This window comes from Ambystoma mexicanum, chromosome 2p, assembly GCF_040938575.1.
Source record: "Ambystoma mexicanum isolate Mex_15411 chromosome 2p, UKY_AmexF1_1, whole genome shotgun sequence".
Taxonomy (NCBI): domain Eukaryota; kingdom Metazoa; phylum Chordata; class Amphibia; order Caudata; family Ambystomatidae; genus Ambystoma; species Ambystoma mexicanum.
In genome coordinates this window covers 1,471,601,398-1,471,617,962 of record NC_090923.1, presented here as the reverse complement: position 1 = coordinate 1,471,617,962, position 16,565 = coordinate 1,471,601,398, and the positions used below count along the sequence as shown (strand labels likewise).

Genomic DNA, 16,565 nt, shown 5'->3' with positions numbered 1-16,565 from the left:
GACACCAAAGGTTGCAATGAATTGGGCAATGTCTTTTCTCCAGGTTGGCCACCAATATCCCTTTTTAATTTTGGCCCGAGTTTTGCCAATCCCAGGATGTCCTTCCACTAATGATTCATGGTAGTTTGCTATTATCTGGTCTTGCATTTTCTTGTCCTGAATATATATAGACTTCCTTGAAAATAGGGAAGATCATCTTTGATGGATTATTGGTCTCCCCTAGCTAACCACTCCTGTTGAGCCGTTTGGTTCATCAGAGATCGGTTTTTAAGTCCTCCCAACAGGCGGTTGCAGCGATTTGGTTCTGGATCCGTTCTTCGGGAATAATGGCCACAGGCTCAGATGTTGTGAAAGCTTCTTTGTCCTCACCCATGCGTGATAAGGCGTCTGCTTTCCCATTACGTACTCCAGGACTGTAAGTAATGACAAAATCGTATTCTGCAAAGAAAAGAGCCCAGCGAAGCTGGCGTGAAGATTGGGCTCTGGCAGTCTTCAATTATTGCAGATTACGGTGATCTGTGATAACCGTGACCGTGTGTCCTGCTCCGAAAAGATAGTGTCTCCATGTTTTGAAGGTTCCTTTGATTGCTAGCAGTTCCTTGTCAGTGATTGCATAGTTTAATTCTGGCACAAAACATACGGGACCAAAATGCTATGGGATATAATTGTCCCGTGTCCGGGTCCTTTTGTGATAATACTGCTCCCATGGCTATGCTGGAGGCGTCTGTTTCGACCACATATAGCAGGTCGGGTTGTGGGTGCCGAAGAACTGGTGCTGAGGTGAAGTAAAGTTTCAGCTCCTGGAAGGTGTTTTCTGCTTCGGGGGACCAGAAAAATGTCTTATTTTTTCTCTGTAGGGAGGTGATTGGATGAACTATTTGTGAAAACCTTGGAATAAACCATCGATAAAAATTGGCAAATTTGAGCACACTTTCTACTCCTTTTGTGGATGTTGGTGACAGCCACTGAAGGATAGCATCCACCTTGCGTGTGTCCATGTGAACTCCTCGTGGGGTAAGCATGAAGCACAAAAATTCAACTTACGTGACATGGAAGAAACATTTTTCCAATTTGGCAAACAGCCGGTGCTGACAAAGCTTTTCCAGAACTGCTCTTACATGGCCAACATGATCCTCCTTGGACGTAGAGTAAATAAGAATGTCATCATTGTAAAGGAGTACGCAAACGTCCAACAATTCGTGAAACACATCGTTCATGAAGAATTGGAATGCCGCCGGGGCATTACATAATCCAAAGGGAATGACTTGATACTCAAAGTCCATATTTGGTTCAAAATGCCTTCTTCACTTGATCTAGCAGCTCCGGGATGAGTGGCAGGGGGTATCTGTTCTTTACTGTGATTTGGTTCAGTGCTCTATAATCTATACAAGTTCTTCAGTCACCCTCTTTCTTTGGTACGAAAAAGAGAGCTGAGGAGGCAGGGGACATAGACGGGCGGATGAATCCGTTAGCTAGGTACTGATCCAGGTAAGACTTCAGATGCTGGTTTTCTTGCTTTTAGAGTGAAATTCTACTGCAGGGGATTTGTGCTCCGGACACCAGATCGATCTGTCAGTTGTAAGGTCTGTGTGAAGGCAGGCTGTTTGCTTGCTCCTTCTGGAACACATCCTGGTAATTCAGATATTCAGGGGGTAGGGAACCAGAGAGCCCCAGGATAGATTTTGTCTTGAGTTCTTGGCTCTTCACACTTTTGTGGTAGCAGATGTTAGCGCATTCTTGAGGTTAGGTCAGCACTCGTGTTCGCCAGTCGATCCTAGGGTTGTGGGTTTCCAGCCATGGCATTCCTAAGATCATCTGGAACTTTGGAGCCCCAATAAAATCGAAAGAGAAGTCTTCCTGATGACCATCCTGACACATCAGCATGACTTTGTTGGTATGTTACGTCACTGGGCCGGATGACAACTGAGAACCATCCACTGCTGTGACGTTTTCTGATTTTTATCTTTTGCTGGAGAGCAAGGCCAATTTGTGCAGCCAGATCTTGATCAATATAATTTCCTACCGCTCCGCTATCAATATATGCCTCTAAGGCATGTACCTTTGATGGTTGTTGGTGGTTGACCAAAAGTACCGGGATGACCAGATGTGAGGTCTGTGCGGATTCCTTCTTTTCGCTCGACAAGTGGATCCCTATGCTTGTCGGGTGTCGGCATTTTCCGGGTTTTGTTCCTTTTCTTCTTTGCCATTGTCCGTTGGACCTACGATCCTCTTGGGGGGTGGGTTTTACCAGGCATTCCCAGAGGAAATGTCCTGCTCTTCCGCAGTATAAACAAAGTTGTTGTCTCCTCTTTTCTCTCTCCACCTTAGAAATAGGAGCCCGTAATCCCCCGATCTGCATAGGCTCGGTTGGTTTGTGGGTTTTGATTTGATTGTCCCGGGATCGCATATAGACCAACCTCACTTCAGTTCTTGTGCGATCCATTTTTTGATTCTGCAACCTGTGGTCAAGCTGTACGGTCAGATTAATGTACTCCACACAACCTTCAGGAGGGTTGACCACTTGGGCTAGAACATCCTTTAGTTCCCCATGCAAATCCCAATAAGAGTGTGGTCCTCTTCTCTTCTGGCCAATTTGTCTGTGCTACGAGACGATTAAAGGTAGCGATATAAGTCGGCAGATCTTGGTTTCCCTGCCTGAGGGACAATATCTCATTATCCAGGGCTTGTCCTTGGGTGTGTCTAGCAAACAATTTTTCCATTTCCCGTTGGAATTCCCCAAAGTTTCAGAGTAGAGGATCATCCTGGTTTACTAATGGTATTGACCAGTCGGCTGCGCTGCCTCCTAAGTATGAAAGAACAAAGGCGACTCTTGCGCTATCATTAGGAAAAGCCCCAGGTCAGCACAGAAAGTGAAGGCGACATTGGTTCATGAATATGGCATACTTATTAGGATCGCTGGTAAAACGTTTGGGAGGGGCCACTGGCACTGCACCTGGAAGCACCACTTGAACTGGTGGCAATGGCTGCGGCATAGGAGGCTGTGCAATTCGAGGTAATGGAACCTGACCTGCGTGTGTGTCTGAAGCATCTGTCTTGCCAAGTCATCAGTTCGTTCTCTGCCGGATGTCCGAGAAGCTAGGTGGCAGTGTTGGGGTTGGCTTGGCCTGGGGTGTAGAGGGGGAGAGATGGGAAGAAAAAGGGAGTGATCGCTCCAGCAGAGAGGAGTGGTCAGAGGGATGGAGAGGGTGAGGTCAGAGGAGATCAAGGCATCAAGCGTGTTCCCTGCGGTTTATAGTGATAATACCGAATTCCAAAATCTCGAAAAAAAAAATCTCGAAAAAAAGGCCGAAAAAAAAAAGTTTTTTTTTTGGTTTTTTTTGACGGTTTTTTTCGAAATGGGGGGGTTCCCCCCCAACCCCCCTTTTTTATTTCATTTTAACCCTTTTTTTTACTTACCTGACCCCAAAAACACACATAAGTAAATAAATAATTCGATATTTTTTTTTTCGAGATTTTTGTTTCGAGATTTTTGTTTCGAGATTTTTGTCATTCGGTATTATGTTTTCGGCCTTTTGACTGACCACCGTTCCCTGCAGTGTGAGTCGGCCAGAAGGGAGAATAGAAAGGGAGAGAGAATCAGAGGTCACGAAAGAGTACAGAGGAGGAACTGGGAGCATCAAGATGGATATTGAGGGGGTGTGCTGTTGAGCAGCTGACAAAATGGCTACCTAGCTTAATAGCTCAGTGCACTGCCGCACCTTATCCGCTGACATGTGCGGCAATCTGCATCATCCTGCCTCTACACTTGTTCCCATGCACTGCCGACATCGAGGGCATCCTGTGCGTGCAATTTGGGCAGAAATCGGTGCCCTGTGGCCGTTTCCCGGCCCGTCCTGCTTTCCCCGGTGTTGGGCCGGGCCCTGACCTTGACATTTGCCGCCGAGGAGGTGTGCGGCGGGCTGCTGAGCGCCGCCCCCCCTACACTGCCAAGTACTCCTGCCATGCTGACTCGTGATGGGGCTGGAGCCGTGCGCCTGCCGTGGCTGTCCGCCGGCTATTATCCTTTTCCTGCCTGCCTAGGGCCTGGACCCAGCGCCCTGCGGGGTGGCGTCTGGAGCGGGCCTCGGATCACGGCTGCCCCGGATTACTCCTGTGAGTGGCCGGCGACCCGTGCTGGGGGCTGCATCGGCTGGCTGTGCGGCCGCGGGCCTGCAATAACACGCGGCACCTCACCTTACCTCCTCGCCTAACCAGGGTGACTCCTTGCTTCCTGCGGCCTCCTGGCCAACCGTGGTGCTGTTGCTGGGGAGCGCACCTTCGGGCCCTCTCAGGAAGCGGTGCCCTGTCCCTCTGGAGCTCTGCTGGCGTGCGTAGCTGCGCTCCCTCCCTGCAGCGTACGCAAGGTCTCCGCGGGCCCCCTGTGGGCCATCCACGTTCAGACACCCGGACAGGCCACAGCACATCAGGTGAGGAGCTGGTGGGGGGAAAACACACAGAGGCCCCCTTCGCCGCCCTCCGGCACTGCCTCTCCGCTTCCCTGCGGCACCTGGTCCCTGTGTCTTCGTGGCCCTTACCACTTGTGCCAGTATTGTGCTGTGCTTGGTGCAGCCCTTGATGAAGGTCAGCTAGACTGCTCTCTTCCCTGGCCTACCTGCACTGTTCCTCTGAAATACTCATTAGAACCATTGGTAGCCCGCACCTGGCGTAGCTGAGCGGCCCCATTGACAATCCCGACGAAAGCACTTATCTACACGCTGAGGTGCCCCCTTGAGGATTGGCTGCCTGCCTTATCATCTGCAACTTGCCCATGACACTGGAGAGGGCCCTCGCCCAGTTGAATGATCAGTGGGTCCTGTCTTGCTCTCATTTCCCTGCGCCATGCATCCACTCCGCCGCTTGACACCCCATTCTTGCAACGAGACCCAGCCTCTATCTTGAACGAAGTCAAACAGATCCAGGAATTTGAATAAGACCGGCGCTATGGACAAATTCGCCAAGGCAACCCCGAGGCTGGATGCAGCCCAATCATCGGGTGAACAGATGGACGAAGCGGCTCCTGCTGAGGTGCCGACCACGGATTTAACTGTAATGATGGAGTCCACGGCCAGAAATTTTGCGTCCTTCCATGAAAAATTAGATGACATTAACGCCAATGTCGCATCACTCAAAGCCAAACTGGACCATCACGGCTTGAGAATCACTGAAGCTGAAACCAGGATAGGCACCAACGAAGACAACATAGCCACGTTACAGGACATGGTGACCACGCTGGCCCGGGATATGAAGTCCGTCAAAGCCAAATGTGATGATCTCGAATCTAGATCTCGCAGAAATAATATATGCATTATTGGGGTCCCGGAAAATGCGCTTAAGGGCTGGCTCGAACTGGCAACCGAAAATCTTCTAAAGGAACTCTTGGGCAATTGCGACCTATCCCCTTTTTTTACTGTTGAGAGAGCTCACAGAGCACTTACTCCGCGCCCTAAACCAGGGGATTTCCCGAGGCCCATTATTGCGAAAATCTTAAGCTTTAAGGACCGTGACCAGATCCTCTGGCTGGCGCAGGAGAGAGGAGAGCTCAGACTAGAGTCGCAAGTGATCAGAATATTTCCAGACTTTTCAACTGGAGTGCAGCAAGGGCGCCGCCAATTCCTTGGGGTTAAACAATTGTTCAGAGAAAGGAATATTCCTTATGCCATACTGTTCCCTGCACGTCTGAAGTTTAACAAACTATACTTTTTCACGGTACCTGTGGAGGCGGTAAAATTCATATAAGCACATATCCCCTTGCATGCTCCTGCTGGCGACCGCATGGACAATGATTGAGCTCTACTCCCCCCTCGTACCTTCTGAGTCTCCTGCTCACATGGTGATCGGGCATCATTTTCTTCACTGGCATCTAGCCTGCGGCTAGGCTCAGCTATGCAATGCACCCCGTTTTTCTGATCCTGCTGTTCACATCACACATAATCCCCTGGGGGTGCACGCTGCTCTGCCAACGTTACACTGGCCTATATACCCTGATTATCCCTGTAGTTCACCAACGACTAAACTGCACTACCTTGTGTTCCATGTCCTCCATGTGGCCTACTCACATGCGTAGTGAGTCTGTCCGGACATTGGCCTCACCCTTATTTGACTTTTTTGCCTTAATTGCCCTATTACACGGCTCTGGCTATACACATGCCACTTTGCATTTTTGGGATACACACCATTGAACCAGTGCAATGTTGAACTGTTTATCTTGATTATATTTTTGTATATTTGTGTTCAAACGGCAACGTTCCAATGTTCATATTTAGATCCCTGTTCCCCACTTAGAAATGCATGTACTATATGACCGCTGACACTGCTCGTTTTGTAACAGAACCATTTGGTTCCAGGCGTGCTAGTGCACGGCAATGGCGCACCCCCCTGCGATTGCACTGTTCTTCGATACACCTTTGTTGTGGGTTAGCCCCAGTTGGGCTTTCGTACAGGTTGGGACAAGTTGGGGACGGCTCAGCTGTGTACAGTTAAGGGTGGGTGATGTTCACATTGCTAATCTCGGGTTAGTGGTGAGGGAGGTGGGAGGGAATGGGGTGTTACTTAAAAAAGGCACACGAGGTTGCACGGCATGCGCATTGAATGGCCATGAGCGCACCTTCAATTCCAATTTTGGGAGCCCACACTATTGCTGGATCTGGGACGTTCACTAAACATGTATTATGGGATTAGATATCTGTCACTGAAATGTCTACCATCATAATGTCCTGGAACGTCCGGGGATTAAGCAATCATACCAAGGCCCGTAAGATCATGGCCCACGCTAATAGGCATAGCTGCAAGGTACTATTTCTACAGGAAACGCACTCCAATGGATACATGCCAAGGGCCATGGCCCCAGCATTGTGCCCCGCTAGATACTTCACTTCCTATTCCACTCAATCCAGAGGCGTCCTCACGATGATCCATAAATCAATTAAATTTATATTACATAAAAGCTATATAGACCCTGAAGGAGGCTATGTTATATTACATTGTACGCTGGCTAACAAAGAATATCTACTTGTTAATAACTACTGCCGCAACATAGACTCTCCTGAGTTCTTTGACACTAACTGCTATGCTACGTATGAATTCAGGTTATATGGGGGGAGACTTGAATCTTATTCTAGATAGTGTTCTGGACAGAACTGGTACTGCTGCACGCAGGCTACATGGCCACATAAAGACACTTAATATCTGTGATGTCTGGAGAGCACTACACCCCCAGCGGCGAGAGTACACTTATTATTTGCCTGTGCCCGACAGCTCATCCAGGATAGACCTGTTCTTTGTGTCAAGTGAAATCATGGGCAGGGTGGAGGGGTCCTGGATCTTACCTCGCACGTTGTTAGACCATGCCACAATTACATTATCTGTGGGGCTGGGAATACCTATCCCGACATTCAGCACCTGGTGCTTTAAATCTGAGGCCCTCAAAGATATTGTGTTCAAGGCTGAAATACTGGCTGACATCGAATCTTTCTTTGAGCACAATTCTCTCCAGGACACGTCAGCTGCGGTTAGGTGGGACGCCTTCAAAGTGTATATTAGGGGAATGTCTATCTTCCGAGAGGCTGGGGTATTGAAAGCAATCCGAGCCGCCCTCGGTCGCTCCAAAGCCAATATTAAGCAACTGGAGCTGCAATGCTCCACTGGTGCTGACCCCGCCATTCTCGCCCAAATCAGCGATGAACTCCAGACGTACAATGCATTTGCTACCAACGAAGTCCAATATTTCAGCCGCCCACAGGCCGCCAAGAAATACGGTGAAGGGGACAGACCGGGAAAAACATTAGCGACACTTGTGAGAAGGGAATCTGGCCGGACCCAGATTACCTCCATCAAAGATGAGCACGGCGATGCACAGTGGGCGGACCAACAAATCTTAAATATATTCACTGAGTTTTACAGGTTCCTCTACTCCCAGCCTGCTGAACACACCGAACAACACATGCGTGAACTTCTTAACCAGATCCCCACCACAGAAATTTCCCCCCCTACACAGGACCAGCTAGACTCCCCAACCACATTAGACGAGATTGTAACGGCCATCTCGGACCTGCCCAAAGGTAATGTGCCGGGCCCTGTCAGGCTCACCACCGAATTCTACCAGGAACACCTCGCCATATTAGCCCCCAGGTTGCTTGAGGTATGGGACGAATCACTCTGAGTCTCTATCCTTCCCCCTTCCATGCGTGAAGCTGTCATCACAACATTGCTCAAGCCTGGTAAGCCCGACGACTAATGTGGGTCCTATAGACCTCTTTCCCTCATGAACCTTGATACAAAAATCTTTGCTAAAATCATAGCGAGTCGTTTCCTGCCCATCATGACATATTTAGTCCATGAGGAACAGGCAGGCTTCGTCCCTGGGAGGTCAACCTCCCTCAATATTAGATTGTTTAATGTAATGTCCCGTATAGACCAGGACACGCAAGCTGTGGCGGTCACGCTTGATGCTCAGAAGGCCTTCGATATGGTCTCTTGGAGATATATGTGGCTGGTGCTGGAGACAATGGGCGTCGGCCCAAGCATGATTAGGTTCATTAAATTGCTATACACTTCACCTGTGGCGCGAGTAAGCGCTAATTCATTGACATCTGACCTCTTCACACTCTTCAGGGGTACCCGACAAGGATGCCCCTTCTCCCTGATTCTTTTTGCCCTAGCAATAGAGCCGATGGCAGACTGTCCGTGCATGCCTCGCCCGCAAGGGAATAAGACCGAAAGATAACCCCAAAATCATATCCCTGTATGCGGACGATGTACTACTATACATCAGAGATCCTGCAACCCATCTTGGCCCTATACTGAGAGATATCACTCGCATCGGCACCCACTCCGGATTCACGATTAACTATTCAAAATCTGAGATTTTCCTGCTTACTAAATCTACCCAACAACCCGCCACCGAATACCCTCTCCGCTGGTCCCCGGACGGCATCAGATTTTTGGGTGCTCAGATATCCCTAACCAAATCCACCTTGCTTGCTGATAACTATTCGGCAGTATCACAAATAGTTGAGACTAAAATCTCACGGTGGCGTACTTTTCCATTATCCATGGCTGGTCGGCTTTCCCTCATTAAAATGATTCTACTTCCCAAGCTCCTTTACACTTTCAGTAACATACCCGTATGGCCTGGGAGGGAATACTTTGCCAAACTACACACACTATGTGCACAGTTCCTCTGACACTCTGGCGCGGTGCGCAAGAAGTGGATTGACATGGTGCTTCCATACAAACAAGGGGGACTCACGGCTCCAGATCTGACACTTTATTGGACTGCGGCCCAGGCCCAACACGCCACTCATTGGTACCCCAGCTCTCCAGCGCGTCCGCATGTCAAATTGGAGCGACTGGCAGCCGCTGGCACCAACAAAATGTCCCTTATACTGCATCAGCATTATAAAACGACTCTCCTATTGATCCAATCAACACGACCCTTCAAGCCTGGTCACGCCTGCTACACCCGACAGCTGAGTCCTCCCCATACTATAAATGGCTCCCGGTGTGGGCCTTCCCCGGCCTGGAACCCACACATGACACCACTCTGGCCCGACACTGGGGGGCGCTGGGATACCAGGCACTGTCTGATTTCTACCCCGAAGGCAGGTTCATTGACCCCAAACATGGAAACAAGGGCACACCGGATCCGCCTTAGAGACCCTCCAGTATTATAGACTTCGGGCCGCATTTCGCACTAAATGGCCCTCCTTTCCAGATGAGCCCCCAGATAATCCGGCGATCGCATACATTGCTAACTCTGGCAGCGCCCGTGGTGTCGTCTCCTCACTATATAAGATCCTACAGGACACTACCCCGATACAAGCTCTTAATGGGCAGCTGAACTGGGCCTAGAAATATCCGACAAGGTCTGGGGGAGAAATGTGCCTACACACCAAAAAGGTCTCCCTTAATTTCTGCTACCGCGCCATGCAGTACAAACTTCTAAACAGGCTTTATTATACCCCACATAGGACTTCGAGGTTCACCCACACCAGGGTGCACCCCTGCCCCCGTTGCAGGGCGGAAGAAGCCGATCACTTACATATGTTCTGGACCTGTAATAAACTGTTTGAATTTTGGGAAAGCGTTTTAGAAACACTCACTGTAATTACTGAAACTGTGGTTGATCCTGATCCCTTAGCAGTCTTGTTTGGAGCTTGGAGTACAGATGACACTAGACGTTTGGCTAAATTTCGGACCATAAGTTGTATGATAGCTAAAAAATGTATACTCCAGAGTTGGAAAAGCTCCTCCCCCCGATCTTTCAGAAATGGCTGCGCTTGCTCACTTGGTCACGAAACTGTCAGGAGGAATACCTGACCATGCTCCCTGCCCACTCTCGCCCCAAGAGCATCTGGGTTGAATTCAGCACTTATCTTAACACCCAAAGTGAAGGCACACCCGGGTCTGGCTTGTTCCATGCCCCATCAGGAACTACTCCTACACCATGAACTCTTCTATCCTCTCCTCTCATGGGACGCTCTGCTGATATTGTTGTGATTAATGTATTATGATTAATGTGTTGCTCCAGAATATATCTGTTATATACATTTGTTGCCTTAATGTACGTGCCTATTGTGAACCTCTGCCGTCAAAAAAAAAAACTTAAAAAAAAAAAGATGGATATTGAGGTCACCAAGAAGGAGTTGAGTGGTTGAGGACAGGAGGGAGGAGGAGATGTCTGCCCACTGAGAGGAATGAGGTGATCTGACCAGGAGGTCGATAGATAGTAGCCACAGTAAGATAGTGGCCAGGAGAGAGAGAAAGCCTGTAGACAAGGCATTTGAAAGAGGAGTAGGTCTGCGTGTGAATGACTGAGGCAGGAATCCACTCGGGGAAGATCAGGGCTACACCTCCTCCGGACCGGGTGGATCTGGGTGCGGAGAGGATCTTCTAGCCATCAAGGAGGAGTGTCAAAACTTGTGACAGAACTGACCGTGAACCATGTCTCAATGAGACCGAGGACATTGAGGTAGAGTTCATCCAGTAGGCAGCAGATGTCAGAGGAGTGTTTGACGCAGAGCAAGAGTTGAGAGTGGAAAAATGAAGAAGGTTGCCAGCCTTAAAACACTTCCGGAGAGGGGTACAAATCTGAGGTATGCCCTGTAGAGGTCTAGAAGGAGCACGGGGGGGAGGGAGGAGGAAGGAAGAGAGGGCAAGGTAGCGAAGGGGAGGCATGGAAGCTGGAGAGGCAGGGAAGGGGGACAGCTAGAAGATGAAAGTAAATTGATAAGGCGAGGGAAGCGTCTATCAAAGAGGAGGAGATTGGCCTGAGGGCCTTGGACCGTGACGGTGCCATTTAGATAGACCTTAATGATGACCTTAGAGGAGTCCAAGGGGGCCATGAGTGCTTCCCAGTGGGTGGCATCATTCATGAGAGAGGAGGAGAAGGGACAGAGTGCAGAGATCATATGAAGAGTCCATAGATCTGGTGAAGGAAGGACAGGATATTGGTGAGGGTCTGTCTGGAGAAAGTGCTGGTGTAAGTATCGGCGATAAGGTGACCAGGATTAGAGGCCAAGATATCCTTTTTGAACTTCTTCCTACCAGACTTAGTGAGAAGGGAAGGATAGTCAATGGAGAAACAGTTGGAGAAGATAGGAGAAACAGAAAGCGCCATGGATTTGAACTTAAGCCAAATGCAAAAACACAGCTAGATTTGAATTTAAGCTAAATGGAAAAACACAGCTAGATTTGAATCCAAGCTAAATGCAAAAACACAGCTAGATTTGAATTTAAGCTAAATGGAAAAACACAGCTAGATTTGAATCCAAGCTAAATGCAAAAACACAGCTAGATGTGAATTTAAGCCAAATGCAAAAACATAGCTAGATGTGAATTTAAGCCAAATGCAAAAACACAGCTAGATTTGAAATGCATCTAGATTCAGGTTTGTTAGCAATCAGTGAAAAACGCAGTGCAATCAAGACTGAAAGTGTGGGAGACAAGCCGAGAGGGAAGTCAGGAAAGGATAGGAGTGTGTACAGTAGAAGGGAACTAACCCATAGTTAAGGCGGTGAGAATGTCATGGTAGTCCTGATTTCTTCGAGGTGTGAGGTAGCAGCATCATGAGTGCTCATGCATAGGGGTTTCAGAAACGTTCCAAGCAGTGTACCGGCAGCAGACAGGGAGTAGACAGGGGCCTTTATCATGGGCCTAGGTAGTCGGGGCCGGCTCCCACCTCCCATATGATTGGCCTATCACGGCCAAGGCAACCAATCTCTTAAAAAAACTCTACATATATTCGATCAACATATTAAACTTCCCACCAGCTGCCACGTAACAATGTTCTACAACAATGTTCTACAAATGCATCTGCATTTCCCATACTTATACCAAAGAATTGTACATAGTGCTCCTATAAATGCACATATGCATTGTGCAGTGAGAGAAGTGCATAAATAAAAGGGGCAGTACGGATTGACAAATGCTCATGGGAGCCCGGGAGGTAAGTGCCAAGGGATGCCAAGGCGGGAGGCCACTAGCTAACTGCTGGGGCAGAGGAGTCCTAAGGGTGGGGTACATCTTAACCGTAACGTCCCTTTTTAACAATGATTTTTTTCTGTCAATTGAATAGGTTTTAAAAGTGAAGAAGTTTCATAATGTTACATAACTCTATATAAGTTATTAATTCCTCTTAACATATATTAAAGGACTATAAACCTCCTTTAACAAACATATTTTTTGCAACACATGCTTATGTGTGTCATTATCAGCAGCGCATGCTTGGGGATACGTGTCCTTGTTCAGTTGTCTAGGGCATGAGGCTCGACCATGAGCCCAGCCCCACCAAACTACCCCTGTTATCCACTGCACCTACCCAGCATCCTAGTTCAGTGTCAACTGTACCCTCATAATAAAACCAATGGCCAGTGGTCATGGCTTGCAAGGCCATTATCCTTAATCTATGGGGCATGGGCTTCAGCCATGTTGCATACCCCAATAGTCAAATCAGAGTAGACAAGTCCTTGCCGAGTGCCAAGCCCACTGCCCACGTCAGATAAGTTAAATCACTGTTACGTACTTACGCTTCGACACTTTACAAAAAGTAAAACACAGGACAGATTTGCAAAAGCATCTCTTCAGGTCCTTGCTGATACTCCTTGCGCAAATTTGCTGCAATCCCGTCCAGCGCACGGGCAATCCTGTCCAGCCCAGGGCTGCAGCCACAAGCAGAATGAATTTCCCATTTATACCTAGTGCTTTGGCAATGCTGCATGCTCCAATAAGTAAATCAGAGTACACGATTATCAAGTAATTGCAGGGGGATAGCATGGGTAGATCAGTGCGCTTCATCTAGTACTTTAAACGGATTACCCTGCTGCTGGTGATGGGCTTCTTTTGTGAAGATGCCCTTCCTTCAAGTGTTAAGTTTCGTAATAAAGCAGTCTTAAACCATTGTTGGAAGTCAGTCGACACAGTTTGGACTCTCTAGGGTCTTTCTCAAGGCGTATGGATTGTGGACCAGTTATTGCTGCAAGGTTGTGAAAATGAGTCCGTAATGGAATCCTAATATTTTATCCTGGCATCGTCGAAAATAATGGTGGTTAAGGATTTGAAGTGGTGGCCTGTTGACCACGTGGGCACCTGGTTTAGCATGCTCAGTAATTATCTGCTGATTAGCATTGTCTCGGGGTGTATGCAGCAGTAGTCACAGCGATCTGTTGATCCAATCCTGTGCAGCACTTTGGGCTGTAGCCACGGGCAGAATTTTAGCCACAGGCAGATTTCTTTTTTCCCCATACAAACCTATCCCATTTTTCAAAAACATTACCAAATAGCCAGTCTCTGGTAGCCATGCCCACTTTAACCCCATTGCCAGTCCCTCGTGGTCTTGGGCAGTAGCCAGATTGTCAGTCATGGCCTCATTCACCAAAGGTATAGTACTATTTTTTGTACCTACATTAGAACACTTTTCAAAAAATAAAAGACAGACACATTTGCAAAACCATACTTCCAGGTCCTTGCCAGTACTCCTTGCACGACTTGGATGCAAATCCGTCCATGTTTTATTTTTTCAAAAGTGTCAAAATGTACGTATATAAAATAGTCATATAACTTAGCTCCCACTTGACAAAATCCATTCAGACTTTGCACAAACATTCAAGGTTGGTTCTATAATCTTTCCAAAATCTTGTGTGCACATTGGTCAAATGGTAACTAAGTTATAAGCCATCTAACAAATGTCAACCCCCACCTCTAATTGTGTCCCCCTCTTCACAAAATCCCACCTACCTTGCAAAAACATTTAAATCTGGGTATTAATTATTTTTGCAAACTCTTGTGCAGATTTTATAAGCTTTTCAAAAATGTTTTGACCCCCTCTCTAATTTTGTTCACTCTTGACAAAACAGCACATTTTTGTAGAACATCAAGTTCAGATCTAGAATATCACAATTTCATGCAGTTTCATTGAGTGACGCCAAAGTTATAAACTATCAAAAACTGCTTTTCACCAACCCTGTAATGTAAAAATCTGTATGGGTTCCCCCGAACATCTGAGCTGTTCGTGAACGTTACAGGGCTATCCATGTACTGTTTTAAGATGTCAAAGATGAAAACCCACCTGTTTTTTGGCTTTTTATGGCCATATCCCATCCTATCCTTATCACACTTCACCTCCTCATAGATTGTTTCATTAGTTTGACAAGTGTAATGTTGTGTTTTTCAATGTTTTTACTGAGATGTCTGTGTACAACGGCCGCTGTCTGCGGATCCAACATGGCGGTTGTTTCCAAAGTATGACGCACATCACGCTTTTCACCATCCAATCAGTGGGAGTGTCCCATATCTGCATACACTACACTGGCTCCTGATTGGTCCACGGGGGCGTCCGCGGAGCGAATAGGGAAGTGAGTCCGCAGACCAAACCCAGATATCAGTAATTTGTTCTGACCTACTTTTTGCCTGTTTTTTAAAAAACTACTGGACGGATTTACACCAAATTTACAAAAGCACCCTTTCGGGACCAAGCCACCGCTCCTGCCACACATGGTGAAAATCCGTCCAGCGGTTTGGGCTGAAGGCGTGGGCAACATTTTATTCCATTGCATCTGAGAAAAACCACACTTTTTGTGACACCCCCAACCCCCTCCAACTCCCCCTTATAACTTTGCCTTCCCTCGATGAAACCTCACCAGAATCAATCTGAGGGGACCATATACTTTATTTGCAAAGCTTGGTGAGGATTCGTCTAGGAAAGCCAAAGTGATAAGCCACCCAAAAAGTACTCTTCCTATGGGTTGAGCAACTTAACCATAACTACAGGGCAGCTACCGTTGGCCCTGTAATATATATGAATGTTGTGTTTTTGCTACCTACATGTGAACACGCATCCTCCACATTTTTCATACTTGAAAACTATTTTCATTCCTCAGCCTACAATCTTGCAAGGGAGCAGCGTCTGAACTTTGGTGACGATATCCCTAGTGCGCTACGTATTGCCAAGAAGAAACGGTGGAGCAACATTGAGGAGAAGCGCATCAACCAGGAGAATGAACTACATGCCTATCTCACAAGACTCATCTTGGCAGAGAAGGAGAGGTATGGCGAAGTGGGATATTACCTGACTATTTGTTGCTGGAGAACTGTAAGGCAGATCACACTTCGTGTATGTTATTGCACTTACTGTCCACTGAGACTTCGAGGTTTTCAATCAACAGATGTAAGCTCACACCATTTGTCTTCTGTAGCACTTCACATATTAAACAGGGGGCAAAAAGGGGAGTCACACTTCTGAGCTTGACATATGACAGGTAAAAGCTCTTGTTGTTCTGTGATATGATGTGGCATTTATAACTCGCCTGTACACAAGTGTTTCAGGTGAGAAACTGTGACCTGATTTCCATGTAACCGGGATGGAAGCTATGAAGAAACTGCTGATCTGCAGTGTGACTTGTGCCTCTAGTTCCCAGAAGGCTGCTCCATACATCTGGTCTGAGTAGTGGCCCAACGTGCTGTTAAAGCTGCTGTTCTGGCTTCAGGTTTTTGGATCTGCTTTGGCTCCCAAAACCTGCACACTGACACAGGCGACAAATCCGCCATTCATTAGCAATAAAATTCTCCGCAGTGTGTTTTGTTGCCCATACTGTGGTACCTTGCCAGGTAAGCCAGTGGGCAGTCCATAGGCCGGGAAATTGGGATGACTGGCCGGAGATGTGATGCTTTGCAATTTGGCCTGAATGCAAAAGCTGTATAAAGACCGAGCTGCATGAGCCCACATTCGTGAAAGGATGCTGCAGTGGTCTTTGCTTTTCCCCCACCCCCACCATGCCCTTTCCTGTGGTATTGCTACATTGGCCCTCTTCCCATTTTCTGTGAAGACCACCCCCTCCGCCCACCCTCCAAGGGTAGTGAAGTTTTCTACCAAATACATCAGGCCTGAAGAAATTGTCAAACTCTTGAAACTAACAATGTACTGCACACTGAACATATGTGCATATAAGCTCACGAACATTGTTAAAACCATTGGATGCCTGTAATGAGGTTGAGCAGGATCAATGTAAAACAGACCCAGAACGTTGGTTATCCGAACGGGCTCTTTAAGAGCTAATTTGACAGAAAAAGGG

General features: G+C 47.6%; 1 protein-coding gene across 6 annotated transcripts in view; it reads left to right on the top strand.

Moving 5' to 3' along the window:
- STUB1 (STIP1 homology and U-box containing protein 1) overlaps nt 1-16,565 on the top strand; it is a 465,879-nt gene that overhangs the window by 279,604 nt on the left and 169,710 nt on the right. For all 6 annotated transcript variants that reach the window (XM_069646080.1, XM_069646075.1, XM_069646076.1 and 3 more), the window contains one exon: nt 15,375-15,540. In XM_069646080.1, coding sequence (XP_069502181.1) covers nt 15,375-15,540 — 166 coding nt within the window. The remainder of the gene's footprint in view (nt 1-15,374; nt 15,541-16,565) is intronic.